The sequence below is a fragment of the Xiphophorus couchianus genome, chromosome 17 (assembly GCF_001444195.1).
Source record: "Xiphophorus couchianus chromosome 17, X_couchianus-1.0, whole genome shotgun sequence".
Classification (NCBI taxonomy): domain Eukaryota; kingdom Metazoa; phylum Chordata; class Actinopteri; order Cyprinodontiformes; family Poeciliidae; genus Xiphophorus; species Xiphophorus couchianus.
Genome location: NC_040244.1, coordinates 8462213 through 8481546, shown reverse-complemented (window position 1 = coordinate 8481546; position 19334 = coordinate 8462213). Strand labels below are relative to the sequence as shown.

At 39.4% G+C, this 19334-nt stretch overlaps 1 protein-coding gene across 4 annotated transcripts in view; it reads right to left on the bottom strand.

Moving 5' to 3' along the window:
- Positions 1–19334, bottom strand: part of ppp1r12a (protein phosphatase 1, regulatory subunit 12A) — a 47197-nt gene that overhangs the window by 6396 nt on the left and 21467 nt on the right. For 2 of the 4 annotated variants that reach the window (XM_028043815.1, XM_028043814.1), the window contains exons 3-24: positions 16606–16724; positions 13249–13408; positions 11990–12134; positions 11838–11912; positions 11657–11748; positions 11410–11567; positions 11192–11316; positions 8584–8808; positions 8122–8213; positions 7865–7978; positions 7135–7287; positions 5799–5957; positions 5549–5716; positions 4406–4496; positions 3995–4174; positions 3727–3901; positions 2555–2676; positions 2367–2432; positions 1637–1653; positions 1428–1545; positions 616–720; positions 474–521 (exon numbers count right to left, since the gene is read on the bottom strand). In XM_028043815.1, coding sequence (XP_027899616.1) covers positions 474–521; positions 616–720; positions 1428–1545; positions 1637–1653; positions 2367–2432; positions 2555–2676; positions 3727–3901; positions 3995–4174; positions 4406–4496; positions 5549–5716; positions 5799–5957; positions 7135–7287; positions 7865–7978; positions 8122–8213; positions 8584–8808; positions 11192–11316; positions 11410–11567; positions 11657–11748; positions 11838–11912; positions 11990–12134; positions 13249–13408; positions 16606–16724 — 2707 coding nt within the window. The remainder of the gene's footprint in view (positions 1–473; positions 522–615; positions 721–1427; positions 1546–1636; positions 1654–2366; positions 2433–2554; positions 2677–3726; positions 3902–3994; positions 4175–4405; positions 4497–5548; positions 5717–5798; positions 5958–7134; positions 7288–7864; positions 7979–8121; positions 8214–8583; positions 8809–11191; positions 11317–11409; positions 11568–11656; positions 11749–11837; positions 11913–11989; positions 12135–13248; positions 13409–16605; positions 16725–19334) is intronic. The other 2 variants (XM_028043817.1, XM_028043816.1) reach the window with 1 other exon arrangement.

Below are 19334 nucleotides of genomic sequence, written 5' to 3'. Positions count from 1 at the left end.
TGTTTCTTTTTTTTTTCAGCATAAAATTGGATAAATACACTTCCACATGTTAAAAACACACAGAAATAAGCAGTCAACAGAGATAGTGACCACACACTGCCACTAATGTTTAAGTATAACAAGTGGAAAAAAAGAGAAATAATAAAAAACAAAGTGTAGTGTTCTGGGTGGAGAGCCTGACTGATGCCAGCTACCACAGCACAAAGTGAGCCTACAGGCAGCAGCAGCAGAGAGCAGACTGTTATAAAAACTTAGGGTAAGATCATACCACCACCCAGTTGGTAAGAGGGTCTGCTTGTTACCTTCAGACATAAACCCATTAGCAGTGTTACTGGGATGTTTTAAATACGTTTTATTTTAACAATAAATTAGTCTTACAACACAAAGGAAACAGAAAGGATCTCATTTTAGTTGATGGTTATGTAACAGAGGAGTGAGATGGAGGTGGTTTGGTGAAGTAGTTCTGCCATTACCCTTTTCTCCATCTCAAGCTGGGATCGGTCAGCGTAGCGTTCCTGCCTCTGCATTAAAAACACATCATCAAACTTTAGTTGCTTTTCCAAAACAGTTTAAAAAAAAAAAAAAAAAGATGATGAGCAGTGTAAGTGTGCATACCTGTGTAGCTTTCTCTAGCTGTAACTTCAAGTCTGTCAACTCCAGGTCAGTGTCGCGTAACTGGGCCTTCAGCTTCTCGTTCTCGGCTAAGATCTGCTCATAGAGCTGAGAAAAAAACCCGTCAAAACATGTTTACAGCCCCATTTACCGCCTAACAAAGTGCTGTGCAAGTGTTCGCAATTAATTTAGATTAATTCAATTCAACTTTTCATTTGATGCATTTAATGGACTGACATTTGGAGCCTATTATGGAAAATGACGGCACACCCTCTTTCATTGCCAAGATTTTAAGGTAAAAATGACCTGGACTCAACCTGGGGTGAAATTTAAATCAAAAACAGAATCCATGTTGACATTTAAAAGAACAAGGTGAAGGCAAAAAGAAAAAGCTGTGTGTGAAAAACTAAGTACACAAAATAAAATAACAGCGTGTAAAAGAATATTTGAGAAGGAACAACTAGATGAAAATATTCTGTATGAGCTTGGCCTCGTTTTCTTAAAAACTTTAAAGTGTTTTTTTTTTGTTTGTATGTTTGTCTTCTGTATGTTTAAATTAGAATAAAACAATAGGTCCACATACAAAAAAAAATAACTTAAAGAAGGTACATCTGATTTTTCCCATGACTGTTAGGAAATATTCACTAAAAGAATTTCAGACAGCAAGACGTAAAAGTTCTGTATCTTACATGAGAAGGAGACCAGAATAACTTTTGAACTTTTAGTTTCTCATGCAGATAACGTCTCGTTTTTCAGGATTTCTGACGTCCAAATTTAAATAAAATAAAAATACAAAGCTGAAAGTGGCTGCATACCTTTTTGTAGTCGGTGGTGTCGTCTCTGTCCAGTCGGCTGGAGTACGGCCTTCGACTCTCACCATAACTACGGCTAAAAAGAGCATCGTTGCGATCTAAATATGAAGTGCTCTCATTTCTGCAAATAAATAAATAAAAACAGGTGACATTAGCAACCAAATATTGCAGTTGAGCAACAGCATTCAAAACATGGTGATGCTGCAACTTACCTGGACAATCTGTCACTCTGTAAGGAAACAAAAGAAATGTCAATATAAAAGAGCTAAAAATAATAATTACATTTGTCTCACCTAATCAGTCTATGTAGATTTATTTAGGAATAATAAATTAAATAATATTTGCTACTTTTCAGCTCTCTGTTAGTAGCTGGAGAGGCCGTGACCTAAAGGTCTTCCTGTATCCAGAGATAAACACTCATTTCCTCTCGTGGTTTTGCTGCAGCTCCACCCATCGTAAGTGACGGCTAGCAGCTGGAGTTCCTCCTCCTCCTCCCTGATGGCTGACTTCAAAAAACAACTGTGTCTCTCTCTCTCTCTCTCTGTTAAAACTTCAGATAACCCTCTCTTCCAAACAGGAAGCTCACCCAGAAACTAATGAGTTTGCAAAGCTGCATTTTCTGCCTTACGTTGTTGCATCATTAGTGAAGGGCATGAATGTCATGACTAAATTAAAAAAAACTTTAAATTTCACTAAAGTTCAAGGTATTTTTATTCCAAACACATTACGACACCTAAAACTGAAGCTAACAGTATGTTTGATTCCTATGGTCAACTAAGTGACAGACAATTACCAAAAGATTTAAAGAAAAGGAGCAAAAGACAAGAATAAAGAATAAAAGCCAAAGAGGAAAAATCAAAGGGAGAAAGAACAGGACTACTTTGATCTGACTGACAGGCTGAAGTTCGACTTTCCGCCCTCAGTGTGTGTGAGGTTAGTTACCTGCAGTTCTCCCCTGGTGCTGCCCTCCTCAGAGTCCGACTGCTGCTCAGGGTCATCATCTCCACCCTGGAATTTAAAATCAAAATGAAAGTGGTCGTCTTTGGTGTCACCATCAGAAGGAGCACAGCAGAACATCAAGTGTCCTGACCTGTAGAGTGTAAAAATGATAATAATAAGAAAAGTCTTACATCTTGAGTCCAGAAGGACACCCCAGTGGAGCGTCTCTTCTCCCGGGGCCGCCTGCGATCCCGTATGGAGCGGGGCTGAGACTTGTCCTCCCCTTCCTTCTCCTCATCCTTTTGGTCTGATTCTGTCATTGGAAAAGACATTTTACATTTCTTCACATCAAAAAATAAACCTTTAAGATCTCAATATTTGACCTCTAAGTGTATGTATTTATCTGGCAATTTGTTAGAATTTTGATATTTTAGAATCATTTAAATGTGAAGTCAACAAAGTTTATTAAACCATTCACTAATTTATTGATAAACCTACAGCAAACATCTAGATTTCCTTTACAAGTGCCTCTACAAATCAAAAGGCAGCTTAGGCATTCAGTGCGTCTGAAAATGAAACAGAAACACACCTGCATTTTATAGCACAACATAAAAATATTTATCTGTATGGTTTTATTTTATAATTACTGTGTGAAAGGATATTGAATATTTAAATAAAGTTAGAAAAGACTTGGGCTGCAACAAATTAAACCATAGACTGTGGATTTAGGTGAACTAAAAAGTTATTTTTTCTTTCTAAAAATCAAAAAAAAAAAATCAACTCACATTTGATCTTTTTAATCGTGACATTATGTACTTATTGTATATCAAGTATCCTAGAAGAGTCCAAGTATAATAGCATGGAAGACAATCATTTTTCTTCAAAAATATAGGAAATAAGAAAGATGAATTCACAAAAAATAGTGTTTACTTTGATTATGAGAAGCTATGGTTGTTTCAGAAATGATACTAATTAGTATCTTATTTTTTCCCCTTACCTCCCCATGAGCACCAAATTCAACCTTTTTATTTAGCATTGATGTGCAAAACAATTTTTGAAGTAAAACATTTTTTTAAATTCTGATTAAAAAGTGTTCAAAGTTTCTGTGACAGAACCACATTGTCAGTGTTTTCTGCTACTGAAAGAATAAAATCAGCTTTCTGTTTTCCCCAAGTAAATTTTATTCATGTTCATTTAAAAGGAAAATCAACCATTTTCTGCATCAACCTTCTTAATCAGCTTGTGGCTGTTTTCCTGTTGCTGTGGATCTTAGGCGCTTCACACAGGTTTTCATCTACATATCGTTGCATCAAATAGAGTAGCCCTTATTTATTTTGAAGAGCTTATTTTGAAGAGGACCGACCTTTTTCTGTGTCTCGAGAGGACCTGCTGTAAGATGAGGTGATCCCCGTCAGACTGTTGGGCCTGTTGAGGGCGCTGGACCCAGAGGATAAAGAAGAGCTGGAGTAGGGAGCAGTGGAGGCAGTGCTGACGGTGGAAATGGAAGAGGAGGAGGACGAAGACGCAGACCGATAACGCTGCGGGAAAAACGAGGCAGGAAGAGGAGAAATTAAAAATGTGTTAATTACAGTCACCCATCAAGAGAGTGATGACAGAGGTGAAGCAGGTACCTCTTCAAAGCTCCGGTACTTCGATCGGTAATCATCCTCCTTGGTCTCCGTCTCCTTCTTCTCCTCCTGTTTCTCCTTGTCTTGCTTCTCTTTCTCCTCCTTCTCCTCTTCGCGGGTCTTTTGGGGACGACTCCTGCCAATTGTTTTTTCAGCCTCTTGCAGGTCAGTAAGAGTCACACCCTGGAAAAACAAGGGGCATTTTCTCTTTAGAAAAATAATGCCATTAAAAATAGTTTCAGCCCTGCAGCAGCAAAGAAACATCACGACATTTAAACCCCGATGCAATACACAACAGCTTAGGTTCATTTTAATGATAAAAACTCTGCTCTCAATGTATTTTAACACTGAAAAAAAAAGATTCTTCTATCTGGTTAAGTAATAAGATGAAGTATAAAAGCATTACTGACTGACCTGGGTGGAGCGCCTCGACTGCCGGGCCTGTCTAGATCGAGCTTTCCTCTGAGACTCCGACTCCTCGTCTCGCACCGGTGTCAGGTACGACCTGATGCAGGGAAAAAAAACAAACAAAAAAGACATTTTAAACGTAACTCTTATGCAAGACAACTCTCTGCAGAATGAAAGTATCATGATTGTCCCTTTCATCTTGCTTGGTAAAAAAAAAAAAAAAAAAAAAAAAAGGTATATATATTTTCCCCCAGAAGAATTTTTTTTTCCTGGCACTTCATCAGAAATGTGATTTTTCTTTGTTCATTATGTCAAAATAAACCTACAAATTAAACTTGAGCAAGCTACAACTGATCTTTTGGGAGCAGAAATGCACCGGAACTGCTGCAGAGGAAAAAATATAAATAAAAAAATCAAACCAGAAAAATTTTTAATGTTCATATTAATGTTGAATTCTTGTGTAAGGTTGGCAGAAATCTCCACGCTTTGTTAAAGCAACAGTATTAAGAGTGTTTTCCAGCCTCATAGTGCCACTATATAATCAAGTAACTATGTTACCTTCAGTTGTTATAAAAATGCTATATACAAGAAATAAGTTTTTTTTAATAAAAAAAATAAGGTGTTTAATCAATCCTTATTGTTAAAAAAACAACAGTACAACATAGTCCTGAGATAAAATTCTAAGTCCATATCACCAACCCTTCTTTAAACACGAGATAAAAAAATTCCTAATGGTGAAAAAAAACAACAAGCAGCAATCAAGTATTCCCAGTTTAAAACTCAAACTTATCTACAAAAGAACAAACATAAACAACAAAACGTTGTGGTTAACAGCATGCTCCTGTTGGCCACACAGCGATACCATTGACCCTCAGCCTTCAGCCCACCGTCCTTATATGGGGAAGCAGCTGGAGCGGTCCAGACTGTAAACCTGCTCACACACAGACAGGTGGCTTGTTTCAGCAAGCCACTCGACTAAAGCAGACTTTCTTTCAGTGTGTGGAAAAGAAAATTACACAGAGGAAGATTCTTAAACTGGAAAAAAAAAAGGATCTAGATTGCTGTGAAAACACTTCCTGGTTAATGTTTTAAGCTACTTTTCAGAACAACTAAACTGCAGCGGGGGATTAAAAGTGAAGTGTGTGTTACCTGCGTCGTTCTGGGCCGGTGCCAGTGAGGGCAGTAGTGGTGGATATGGCGGTGGTGGTAGTGGTAGACGTGGTGGTTGTGGTAGAGCCAGTATTTATAGTGGGGATAACAGCAGCAGAGTCCTTTTCCTTCTCCTTTTCCCTCTCTGCACTCTCCTCTGACCAGTACCTGTTATCACAGTGAGCATTTTACCAAGACTGAATAGTTTGTCTCTATAAGCTCCAACTGACCACAGGTGGAAGAAGTTTACCTGCTGGTGAGACTGGTGAAGCCAGTTCGGGTGGAAGAGGACCCCAGGCTGGAGAGGAGGCCGCGGTGGCCAGTGGGCGAGGTAACAGACGAGGAGGTGGTGGTGGCTGTGGAGGAGGTGGAGGAGCTCAGGTCCTCGTGTCTTCTGCCGAAAGAGCCGCTGAAGGGACACAGATGTTACATAAGTGATCAGCACAACCGGTCTGCTTTTTTCTGTCAGCTCTTTTATCTCCATGCATCGCCTCTGTGCTGCTCCTTTGCTGAGGGTAGATTGAAGCCGATCCGCCACATAAATCTGATGAGTTTAGGAGGCCGTGTTCACCGATTCCCTAGAAAACAAACTGAGTCACCAGACTCAGCCGAGTGTCAGTGAGACTTGCACATAAAGTCAGAGCAGCTGACGCCTCTTAAGGGAAAATCCAGCATCAGCGTTACATAGAGGTCCTTATTATAGGACTGGTGGTAGGATTTTATTGCCGTTTGTTCTTTAACATTATGAGCGAGAGAACAGGTCAGACTGAGACTGACGAGAGTTTGAGCTTGGTGGGCTGAGATGACTCAGATTAGCAAAGGCCTCAGCTGATTAGGGAGGAAGATTGCAGATCAGTTATTTTCAATTCTTATTTTCAAAATGCAGTTACAGAGCTTTGTAAAAATACCCCACTTTTTTCCCCACATTGTCTCAAATTACAATAAACGTGAAAGTATTTTAGTAGGATTTTATGTGATCAACCAAATAGTTAATATTTGTAAAGTGGAAGGAAAAGATTACAAGTGGAAATAAAAACCTCTTAGTTAATACTTCATAGAGCCGAATTACAGCTGTAACTCTTATGAGCCCATCAGTTTTGAACATCTACAGATGAAATTTTAGCTAATTTTTGTTTATCCAACCTGATCACCTTATTCCACATACCTAGTGCCTCCCATATGAATTTTCTTGACAATGGCCTTCTACAAGCCAATCATTTAAAGTCCTATTAGTTTTCCTGTTAAAAGAATTTTCACCTATTGCTATTTTTTTTTTAACCATTGCTTTTATATTTAGGGGTATTATACTGAATGGTTATAAAAACACAATCTGGAATTTATTTCCAAAATATTCGTAGCTTGAAGACGAGAGGTTGAGAAGTTCAGGGTTTTTGAAAGTTTCTCCTGTTTTTAAAGTATTATAGATAAACAAAAATCCTTGAACTTAAACTTCAGAGAGCTGAACAATAAAAACTAAAATTCAAGAGTATGAGACGTTGCTGCATAAACCGAGGGAAGACAGAAAACGTCCAGCAGAGCAGAGAGGCGGACAGAAAGGGCAGCTGGGTGTGGAGGCAGCGGTGTACCTGCGGTAAATGCTGTAGGACGGGTAGTGGGAGGAGGGTGGCTGCCAGGGTTTAGTATTACAGGTGTTAGGATCCAAGCTGGAGGTTGACGAAGACTTGGCTGGCACGTCCCGCGTGCTGCCGCTCCGCCCCAGCGCTAGAGTATGGGACGTGCTAGTGTGTCGGCACGCAGGTGGCCAAGAGAGTTAGCGGTGGAGGTGCGCACGCACACACAAACACAGACAAACATTTACATATAAAACACACAAAACATGTTTAAGTCTATGAAGCTTTGACACACTGCTGCTGCATTCATAGCAATACTTCTGGGAATAAAAGAACTTTACATTCTGCTTTCTTTTCTTGTAATATTTTCGGTAGGGAGACAGAAAAACAAAGTTTCCAAATTGAAGTTGTTTATAATAGATGGCTTAAAGCCATAACTTGTCAGGATATGAATGCAGCTTTAGTCTAAGCTTATGTGTCATAAACAGGAATATGATTTATCTGATGCAACAAACAGTTAAAATATGTTAAAATATCTAAGTGGTGCATTTTAACTGTGGCTTGACAGAACAGGCACAGTCATGCAACAAACTGTGGCCGGGGTTGAGCGGCTACAAATAAAAGCATGTACATACATATCGGCTGATCTGACAATGAAAAGCAACTAGTGGCGATTGCAGCAGGTCAGATCTAAAGGAAGAGAGCAGATGCTGAGGTGAGGGATGGAGGTTTAACAGGAGCTAACCTGCGCTGGTAGCTGGAGGTCCGGTTGGTGGAGGAGCTTCCTTCGCTGTTCTTCAGGTCATCGTCCCAGCGTCGCCGGGTGTATGAGCCGCTACGTATCAGAGCTGTAGAGTCCCTGGGGAACCACAAGCTCTATAAGTACCTTCCATTTCTTTACCTCATCATTTGCTTCTAATAACTTCTATAATCAAAGCATTAGCACATTGAATTATGTGAAATTCTTTTGCACAGAGTTGCTATTCTGCTCCAGGGCTTCACCTGTTTTCCTTCTCGTCGATGTCTGAAGTACTGGCAAGTCTCCTGGGGATGGTTGGGGCCACGTACGCAAGTCGGGTTCCTTTGTCTTTCTCCTGTAGAAATCAGAACAAACAAGAATTCTGTTAGCAATATAAAACAAGAATTTCTTGTTTAAGCATGACAAAACATTAAGTAATATATATATACAAGTACCTTGTGATACTCCTAGGCTAATTAACACTTGTTTGGACACACAACCTTCACAAAATTTGGTCTATTTATGGGATAAAATTAAAATAAAAGCCATTCCAGAAAGTTGTTAAGCTCAGTGTGTACTGATACTTTTGCAAGAAATGGTAAAAGCTGGATTACACAACCACAAAATTATGTGTCTGACAAAATAGGTATGAAAGCATTTTCTGCTCGAAGGAGAAACGGAACGCTGGACTGAAAAAACAAATCATCCAACTTATCACTGCCAACCTTTTCTTTTTCTTTGTTGTCCAGGGATGAGGTGAGGCGAGGGCTGGAGGCCGACCGCATCACGCCTGTAGTGTCCTTTTCCCTCTGAGCTTCCTTTGTGGCTGTGATCTCAGAGAGCGCGCCGTAGCTGCCTGTCTTCCTCAAACCCAGACGCCACGAAGCCGGAGACTCGTCCTTCCTGTCCTCCTCCACTTTGGTTGAGACTTTTCCGGCAGGCTGAACGACCTGGAGAATAAAAGGATGACGCAGCAGCTTAGATAACACTGAAATACACATTTATGTACATGACTATAGCAATATTCTTAGTAATCTTAGTAAGCAACAAAGGGGAATCAGGTCAAACGCTTGCTGATTAATTTATAAGTATATTTATCTCCTTGCACCTCTTCCCATTTTGTCAGGTTACATACAAACATAATGTATTTTATTGTGTCAAAACAACACAAATCTGATTACACGGAGAGCAACCTAAGACTTAAGACCGCTCTTTACTTTGACTGGGCCATTTGGACATATGGACATGCTTTCATCCAAGTCATTCCATTGTCATTAGGGTAGAAGGGAAACCTCTACCAAAGGCAGGTTTTAAAGAATGGCTTTGAATTGACCATCAGCTCCAGTCAGTTTCCCAAGCCATGCTAACTCATGTAGCATGATGCTGTCATCACCAAGCAAATGCACAATTTGACTATTTGAACCTTTTTTAATAATGGATCTTTCTTGCCACTCTTTAATAGAGACATGATTTGTGGAGAGACAACCACAGTTAGCTTACCCTCTATATGGGATACTGATTACACAGAATTTTATTCACACTTTTCAGTGTAAATCAGCTAAAAACACACTTTATTTTTTTGGGTAATTAAAAAACCCCCATCTTGCATCATCATGTTTCTTTCTTCACATTTATATGCAACTTTCTTGGTTATAATACATAAAAGTCTAAGAAAATACATTTTAGTTTGTCATAGTAATGCGACAAAATGTGAAAAGCTGAAGGGGAACAATTACTTATGCAAAACACTTTATACTTTGTTTTTAAGGATAAAACCCCAAGAAGAGAAATGATCTTCCTATTATATTTACGATTTGGCTTCGATGTAAGGTTTTAGCATTTAAAACTTTGTTTCTATACTATTTTAACCTCTATCAAAGGATAAAAGCAGTTGAAAACACAGGAAACACACAAATACAACTTAAAATAAAATATTAGTAGTGCGTTTGTTGATTACAAGTGGAAAAAAGCACCATGTAATGTTGATGAGTGAAAGGAAAGTTCAATCACTTGTTGGATTTTTCCACTAGGGTAGAAGCCATGGTTAAATATAACTCAAAATAATTCTGTGGGGAATTAAAAATTTTAGTTTTTGCACAATTATATATTAATAATTAATATTAATAATGTGGTATGTGCAGGTCAAAAGCTGCCGACCCCTGAAGAGATCACAATTTACTGCTGCACAAAATTCTTTAACAGGCCAACCCCAGCAAGTGGAAAAATCCTACATCACCTGGAACAGGTGGGGAGTTAAGGGAGACTTTAGTGCTTTGTGAGTGCACAAGTGCATGTAGGATGAGACAACAACTCTGGTGCACACCAATGCCTCACCATGGGTTTTTTGGGCACAAGAGAAATGCCAGTTTTGCGCAAACCTTGACGCCACAATGCAGGACAGCCTGGCTCCGCCAAAGGCATGAGAGGTGTAATGTAATCAAACTAAAAGGCGACCGCGGCAAGAGCCGAGGATGATAAAACGGGACGGACAGGGAGGAAGACAGAAAGGTTGAAAAAGAAAATAAGACAGAAGCAGAAGCAAAAGACACACACTTTGTGCGCGAGGACTTCAAAGCCGAGTCACACCACCTGGTGCCTAACTAATGGTACTGATCAGATGAAATAATTGCAGTCGGTTGGTATGAAAAAAGCTCAATTATCAATCAGGTGTGGTGTGTAAGAACCAGGCTTTAAATAAGGTCTGGAAGTTTAAGAAGCAGAACTACTAAAGCAGACAGGATGAGTTCAACTCCGTGACTGAGTTCAACACTTCCTGTGTCGATTTAACTTTTCCACAAAGCTCTTGATTTAGTCAGCAGCTCCTGGGCATCCAAAACAGTTCAGTTGCTTTTCCTTAGTCACACAAGCAGCCACAGCAGCTTACATTTGCCATGCTCAGTAATGCTAGAGGAGTTGTTGTGTCTTTTTGCCAGCAGAGGGCAGCAGATCCAAAAGTGGCAACAACACAATTGACCAAGCAAAATAAAATCTACAGCTAAAATCTGGAGATTTTATAGATCCAAATTTTCCAATAACTCGTTCTGAATGCGAATTCCTTTTTGTTAAAGAGCCAAAGAAAAAAAACTACAACTTATTTAACTGATTTTAGTTAAGAGTAAATTAACGTCAGCACTGAGTTTAAAAACTACATTGTGCAATCCTGACCACCTGCATTCACACACAGTGCCTTGAATAAGAAATTACCCCCTTAAACCAGCAGGATGACCGTTGGATCATGCCTGAGCTGCAACTCTGGACTTCCTTAAAAGGTTTATTCAACAACATCTCAAAGACTAAACTGTTTTAATAAGAAATTCACCCGAGAGGTTTTACCTTCTTAACTGGTGAAGTGGGCGTCGTCACCTGATTTGTTGGACTCGTTGGAGACGACGTGCTGACGGTGGCTGGGGTCGTTGTCGTTGTGCTGCTGGTCACCACTGCTGGAGGCTTGCTCTTGTCTTTTCAGCAATAAAGAACATTTTCAGCTATGTCAAAATGACAAATATTCAGCAAGATGTCTTAATTCACATTTTTCTTTTTGTGAACATCACCTGCTTCAGTTTCAGACTCTGAATCTTCCTCCTCCTCCTCCTCACTCGAGCAGCTTGATTCGTCCTTCTTCCCCTCTTCCTCTTCGTCCACCTTCTCCGGTTCTAAGGTCTCGATGCGCGGCGCAGTCTTTTCCGGCTCCAGAAGCAGCGTTTCTTTGCTGAAGCGGAGATTAGAGCAGAAATGTGATCCTGTCATGTAAATATTTGCACAGATTTATTTTTCCTCTCAGGATAAACCCCCCTCTACCTTTTGAGTGGTTTCAGTGATTGGTTGTTGTCCCCTGTGGTTGTCACCTCAATCAAAGGAGACTTTTTAGCATCCTTCTTCTCCCTCATCAGCTGGAATAAAGACAAAAAGCATGACAACTGGTCTCAGAAGCTCGTCCAAACTCATTAAGCTTGAATGAATTATCCAGTCAGTGACTCACCAGGTTTTGTTTCTTTTGTAGCTCTTCTAAATATCCCAGAACATCTTCATCAGCTACATCAAAAGCCGTCTGGCCCTGAAGGGAAAGAGGTAAAAAATAAGAAAAGTACTGCACAAACACTGCGTGAGAAATGACAAGCTTCCATTACCCACCATTTTATTAACAAGTTCCATGTTGCACAGATTCTCCACGAGTATTCTACACGCCTCCTCTTTGCCCCAGTGTGCCGCTGCGTGGAGAGGTGTCCAGCCATCATAGTCCTTAATATTTATGTCATAACCTGCTTGGATTAAAAGCCTGGACAGAAAGAGTGTGTGAATTAGTCAATGTTGATTCTGCAAACCGATCCTTTAAGTAGCTGCCAGAAACGACAACCTTGAGTCAGATTAACAAAAATCTGTGCCTTGGATTAAAGTAGCTAATGATCACAAGCAGCAGAATATTTCAGTAGAATCGTTTGTGGTGCACCGGGACTGCACTGTAAATAATCTTCAATGCAAAAATATTAAGTAACTTTTATGCAAGATATAAGTCAATAATTACTTAATATTAATAAAAATAAACTTGTTCCACTGGTAGATTATTTCCCTTATAATTTTGGAAAAACATCCTCTTATAAGAAAATCTGCCAGTGGAACTATCACATTTTTAATCAATATTAAGGAATTATTGATTTAATACAAGTTTCAATAGTTTATTGAAGTTATTTTTAAGTTAATTTTGTCTTATTTCAAAAACTCTGAGATATTTGCACTTGAAACTAGACCAAAAAATACTTGGTAAGACTTTGAGTTTTTGCAGTGTTGAATGTGTTTTATCCTAATCCCGATTTAAGCTTCTCCGCAACTTTATCCCCGACCTCTCTGGCATTTCCAGACTTTTATTTGGAATAAAAAGGGGTTAAATACAATTGCAAGAAACACATTTAGGTTCACTGTGGGTTTGTCTATCACATAAAATACCCTAAAACATTGAAATTTGTGGTTATTATAAGAACGCATGTGACAAGGTTTAAGGGATATAACTGTTTTGCAAGGAACTATGTGAAAACTTCCTTTTAAACTTTGTGAATTGTGTGTTTTATTTCAATTATACTGATAAAACTGGATGGATGGAGAAAACCGACAGCTCAGTGTCACACAGCACCTCGAAGAACCACAGGCAGCGGCGTTCTGGCTGCCATCCCGGAGCCGAGGAACAAGTTACTGCCGCTCCGATGCTCACGCGGCGCAAAGTGTATTAACGACCCACAGAAACCATGTCAAAACAAAGCGAAATGATAAGACGCAACTACGCTGGGAAATCTTGTGTTACGACCGCTGTCATAACCCAACTCCGTCCCTAGTGCTCCTCTGAATGCACCCGGTGAACCAGCGTCGTGCTGCAGGTTGCTACATGCAGCGATGCTTACTTTAAAACCTCCACGTATCCTTTGGCAGCGGCTACATGGAGCGCCGTTCCTCCCGACTTCGCGTGCCGGGTGTCTTGAATCTGACCGCTGTTCAGCCATTGCCGAGCATCTCTCAGCATTATGCGCTCCTCCTCTTTTCGGGCAGCCTCTATGTCCAACCCTGGAGCAATAAAGACAAATTAAACTGTAAAGACTACCTGCATCCAAGGAGAAAGCTGCTGCTTCGCCAAATATATTCCCAAAGTGGAAATAGTAGAATAATTCTTGGCACTTTTATCAACTTTTCCACACATCTGATTGGCGTGCATACCAGAAAGATGTCTCACTTTGCTTTATTTACAGTTTGTCAGGTGATGTCAGTCGAACTTCTACAAACGTGCACACACACACACACACAAACCGCAAACCACATAATCAGCCGCAAAACAAGCCACAGTTTCAACCGTAGGCATCACTGTAATTATCTTCAGTCAAGTCTTTGTGTTATATGCTGCATTTCAGGCTCTGGCAGAGGAAAACCAGACCGTAGATAATTATAGTGCCACCTCTGAATACAAGGGCTTTGTTGAGTACTTGGTGATGCTTTGGGGAACAGTTTGTGCCAATATCTAATAAATTAAACAACACGAAAGTTGCAAACATAGACGCTGCTTAGCTGGTTAAGTGGGTCAGTATGTCAGTGTTATACAATCCATACAAGGAAGCGGTGAAAACAGCCCTGACTTAGTGTGACACCTGGCTGAAACATGGCCTGAAAACTCACTGCTGCGTGCTGCGCTGATTTTCCAGCTGAGCCTCAACTGCATTACATAAACAAAGACCTAAGAAGTGTTCTGGGGTCAGAGCCAAGCTTAAGCTCATCATAAAGCTTTTTTGCTCCATTCTGATCAAAAGCTAAAAAAGGAAAGTCTGTGACTGCATGCTCGGGTTGGCAAATGCTTGGTTGAGGAAAAACTGACATTTTAAAGAAAGTTTTGAGAGCAGAAGGAGGAAAGTTAGAGTCACACCATCTTATTTTACTTTAAACTGGTTCGGAGTTCGACTGCATTCTTATTTTCTCAACTTACAAAATATTAATGTTTTATGATTCAACAAAACAATCAGTAAAATAAATTGTCTGCAACTTGAAGCTCCAGAGCCACATGTTGCATTTAAGACTCCACTGTTGATCTCAATAACTTTGGCTACAAATGCTAAAGCATTAGGCAATGTTTTAAGATGCAAAGGTTTTTATTTATTTATTTTTTTTAATCAGCTTTGGCAACTTTTTATATGTATTTTAAAGTAACATGCAAAACATTTATGTATAAAATTACAATAGCAGTGCAATAATAATAATTGCTAAGCAATCTTTGTCTCTGTTGCAAATGATGTATTTTGACATTTAAAAAAAATGTCCAGACTTGAAGTAATTGGCCTTTAATTTAATAGAAATAAATTGTATAGTAGGTTCTATTAAGGTAATTTGTTTCTCTAAACAGATTTTGTTTAGCTGAACCAAAGGTTACTGACCTCTGCTCTTGGTGGAACCACGTGGTAGAGACCCATTTGAAATGAATTGCAGCAATAACTGCATTGAAAGGTGGTTGTACAAAGTATCACCTTGGAGACAGAAAACGGATGCCAATCCCGCAAAAAATGATAAAACCAGGCATTATTTTTCTTCACTAAAATTTTGAATGTCTATAACAAACTCTTACTAAAAGCAGTAGAGTTTATCCCAACATGATAACATGAAAACGTTCAAAAAGTTTGAATGTCTATGCAAGGTACTGCATTCAATGTAATTCACCAGAGCATGACAGCAAACTGATGCACATCATTTTACCTAATGTAGAGAATCAGGGCTAACCGGGTCAGCCAGCATCCTTTGATCTCTACTGAAGCAGACAACACAGTCTATAAAAAGCATGGAGCCTAATGGCCTCTAAGCAGCAACACAGAGCAAGAGCTAAGTGGAAAACTTGGCACTTCACAGCTGATTTTTTTAAGTGAGAGAAACGAGTCTACCTAATGTGAGATGACACAGATCGCAGTGCAATATTGTAATATTTGATGATAACATGAAAGCGATGCCACTGCAGCATTAATCTCTAGATGTCAGCCATTACAATTTGAAGATGGAGCTTTGGGAGTTCCCGCTACAGAATCGAGGACAAGCTTTCTAAGATGAGCGATTCTGTTGGCTGCTTGCTAACAAGTTTAACTCTGTGGTGTCCATCTTAAAACAGAAAAATCAAACCACAAACGCAGGGAAGTGTTACACAACAGCTAGTTGCATAATGCTGCCTACTACCTCTATGAAAAAAAAGAAAAAAGAAAAGAGCAACTGCCCTCAGGACAGGATCGCTGTGAATTCACTCTCCAGTGGAGCTTTGTCATGAAAGCAGTTTCTGCAATCCTGTTTTAAGAAACAAAACTTAGATTTTGCTCACTGAGATCTGGACACTGCAAACAATTTAGCATTATTTAATAATAGAGGATTTGGCTGAGAGTGATCAGAATAAGACAGGAAGAGTTTCCTGTCTTATTCTTAAGTACTTGTACCTTAAGTATGTGATACCTAAGGCAAATAAAGATGCCTTAAGTATCACATATAGATCTGTTGAGGTGGCAATGTGTGTACATGCATTGTGACTTGTTGACCGTAAACAAACAAATTGATTTAGCAACTTGATTTAGCCAACGCAGTTGATGCCTCAGACAATGAACCAGATCATCAGGTCTTTTTGTATGAATACAAACTGATGTGCTCTGGACTGGAGCCGGGTGACACGTCCATGAAGGAGTGCCCCAAACAGAAATAGTAAAAACTCAGCTTTTCACTTTTGAATCATCACATGACAGTGAGTGACACAGATGGATGACTTTTCTATAACAAGTTAGTTATATTAGGGATCCAGGAAAGCAGCAGGTGGCTGATGCACCGACTCTTTAGTTCATATTTCAAAACACAGACTTGCATGCATGAAATACCAAGAGGCTCCTTCAGGCTGCCATTAAAACTTAAGTGCATTGTCTGATTCTAGACATTATGTAATAAAGTTAGTTCCAAATATCTATACATTCATATTTTCTTTTAGATTCAGTTCTGTGTTTTGAAATAGCGCCATTAACAACAAATGTCATGAAGGCATTTATTAACTTCAATTCAAATTGTTCCAATGCAATCCAATCATACAGTAAGATTCAAATCCATTCACACATAGTCCAATAAACCAATCACAAAGTCAAATGTAGTAAGTCATACTTTACCAAATGATAAAGATATTTGCCAACAGCACATTTTTCTAAACTGAGTAATGAGAAGTTTCGTCTCATCCCACAGGGAGTTGGTGGATGGACGACATACTGTACCTTGTCGGTTAATCTCATTTTGTAGAAGTTCCTCCATTGGTTCCTCCTCAGCGATGTCCAGAGGCGTCTCCCCCTCACTGTTCACAACTCCAACATTAGCGCCTTGGCTGATCAGATACCTGCAGGAGAGAATTTCAGAAATTTAATTCCTCAATACAATGTGAAGGGAAACGTTGGCTCCTAAAACCTCTGAGGAAACTGTTAGATAGGAAGGAAGTTTTGAATAATAAAGTTAGCTTTTAGTTCAATGCCAGTGGTGTAGCTCACTGGTGCATATTGTTTTACAGGTCAGCTAGTTCCAACACTTATAGAAGAAATTGTAATCAATCAATGGCAGTTAAATAATAATAAATGTGCAAAAGGAACTTTCATAGAAGTACTTGCCACAGGAGTAATACCTTACACTTTATTCTGCAACAGGGTTACATAATGAGCCAATAAGATGACAATGTTAGATTATGAATGTTGTATCTGCCAAAGAAAGAAAACAATACATGTAGTTTGGTACCAAGCTTTTTCTGGTCAGTAAACAGAGCATCAACTGCACCAAATAAGGATCAGAACCACAATCAATGGAAATTGCATAAATATTTAAACATTACATGCATTTCCATAATTACAAAGAATTCATTAAAACGCCCAAATATGAATTTGGGATAGTTTCCGCACAAGGCACCTTAAAACATTGCAGTAATTTGCTGTCTCCATTTTGCATGCATTGACACTGGGATGACTAGTCCAGTCAAATACATTGTGCGGCTCTAATATTTATTAGCCAAGATCTTGATTTAATTGTATTTGTTTCTCCATGTCTCCTAAGGCTATGAAGAAAGCGCAGCAGATTTAAAACTAAAGCATAAAAAGATGAAGTCAGATGAAGAAAATGTCATTTTAATTTCAAGGCCTTGTTTCCTGCAGCAACTGAAGACATTTAAACCATTAAGCCTCTCTAGTTCAGCTGCCTCCAATTAAAGCGGTGGTCACACTCAGGCCCTTCTCCTTAGATCAACAACCCACTTCAAACACTCTTGAATTTCACACAAATAGAAACTGACCAAGAACAATTACGTCAAATTTTCAACCTTTTTGATTGGACGTTCAGTTCCTTCTCTTCCAAGGTTGGCTCAATAGGTTCTGTGGTTTTGTGGTCTGCAGTCCCACTGAGTTTCTTACCCAGAGTCTGAATTAGGTTGACCGTGGTGAGAAGGGAGCTAAACAGATCTGGCTCTGTTCATTGACTACAGCGATTGTGAAAGAGGATGCTGGGATTTAAATGGACCTACTGAGAGCTCCCAGCCTACGTCAGGTTGTAGAGTTTCTCCCTCTGTGACATGATGTCTCCATTAGTCACCCATATCGGCACAGCCACTTGACATTTTCCCTTAAAATGCTCAACAAATGACTTCTTGTTTTCTGTTACACTGCCTCTTGCTGGTGTGTTCCTGAGGATCCACTCAGAACCGACTGATTATGGGGCGTGCTGTGGTGGCGCAGGGGGTTAGCACGTCCCACGTTTGGAGGCCTTAGTCCTCGACGCGGACGTTGCGGGTTCGCCTCATTCTTTGAACTCCCGGAGACCTTTGCCGCATGTCTTCCCCCCTGTCTGCCTACTGTCGCAAAAAATACGAGCCACTAGCGCCGCAAAAACTCTTCGGAGAAAAAAAAGAAAAGAACTGACTGTTTATAAACCAAAATGAAGCAGAATTTTTCAATACTTTATTCAATACGTTATGTTTGTTTCTCCCCTGCCAGCCGCAGATTTTGGGAAAAACATATCAGCCCAGCGCTAGACTTCTGAAATGTAACCCTAGCAAAGCAGGTCAAAGAACACTCCCACTATGCTGAACAATGAGTACTACTGAGCTCCTTTAGCCCCTTCAGCCTGTTTAAATATCTCCTGATAACATCTATGTATTGGTTTATGCCAACATGAGCCATCTTCTTACCTGACAAATACAAAAAGGGCAAGAAATACTAGAGTGCAGCTCTAGGTGTAGAGAACGACCCTAATCTCTTACAATTCTTCAACAACAAAAAAGAGTTTTTATATCAAGAAGACACCAGAACTAGTAAATATTGAAGGAGAGTTTAACAAATGGCTATAGGGAGGTTACTGGAAGCGAGAATGCAGCGGTTCTAAAACAACCTGTTGATGTTCACTGCTGAATGACATAAGTTCTCTGTTCTCTGTCTCATAAGATAAATACTGCGTTAAAAAGTGGGATTAGCAATTTCTTTTGTCGCTAACAATTGTTTGAAATATTCAACATTAATACATTTTCATTTTATCTGTTAATTCAAATAAGTATTCTACAGTCAGACCTAGTAAATAGTTTATACTTGCAACTTTCGCTGCATTCTTTATGACTGGCAGCAATGTTGGATATTTTCTATGGGGTTGTTTGACGAGAATAGACTTTTTCCAAAGTACGTTCTTGTGTTTTTACCACAAAACCCAGAAAATTTTTGTTTGCAGTACTAAAAAGAACACACTATTAACCACAGGGAGTATTTCTAGATTAAACAAAACAGGCACTGCTTTGAAACTGAAGGAGCACCAACCATAACTCTGGATGAGGTAATGCTTTTTTTTTAAAAACTAGAGTTGACTGATTTAAAGGATTGTCTTTGCAGGAGTGATAGTGGTGCTGCTTTAGTTTCCATATCCTGAGTGTTCCCGATTTTGTGGCCTGAAATATTTTCAAATTAATAAAAAATTAGCATGTGAC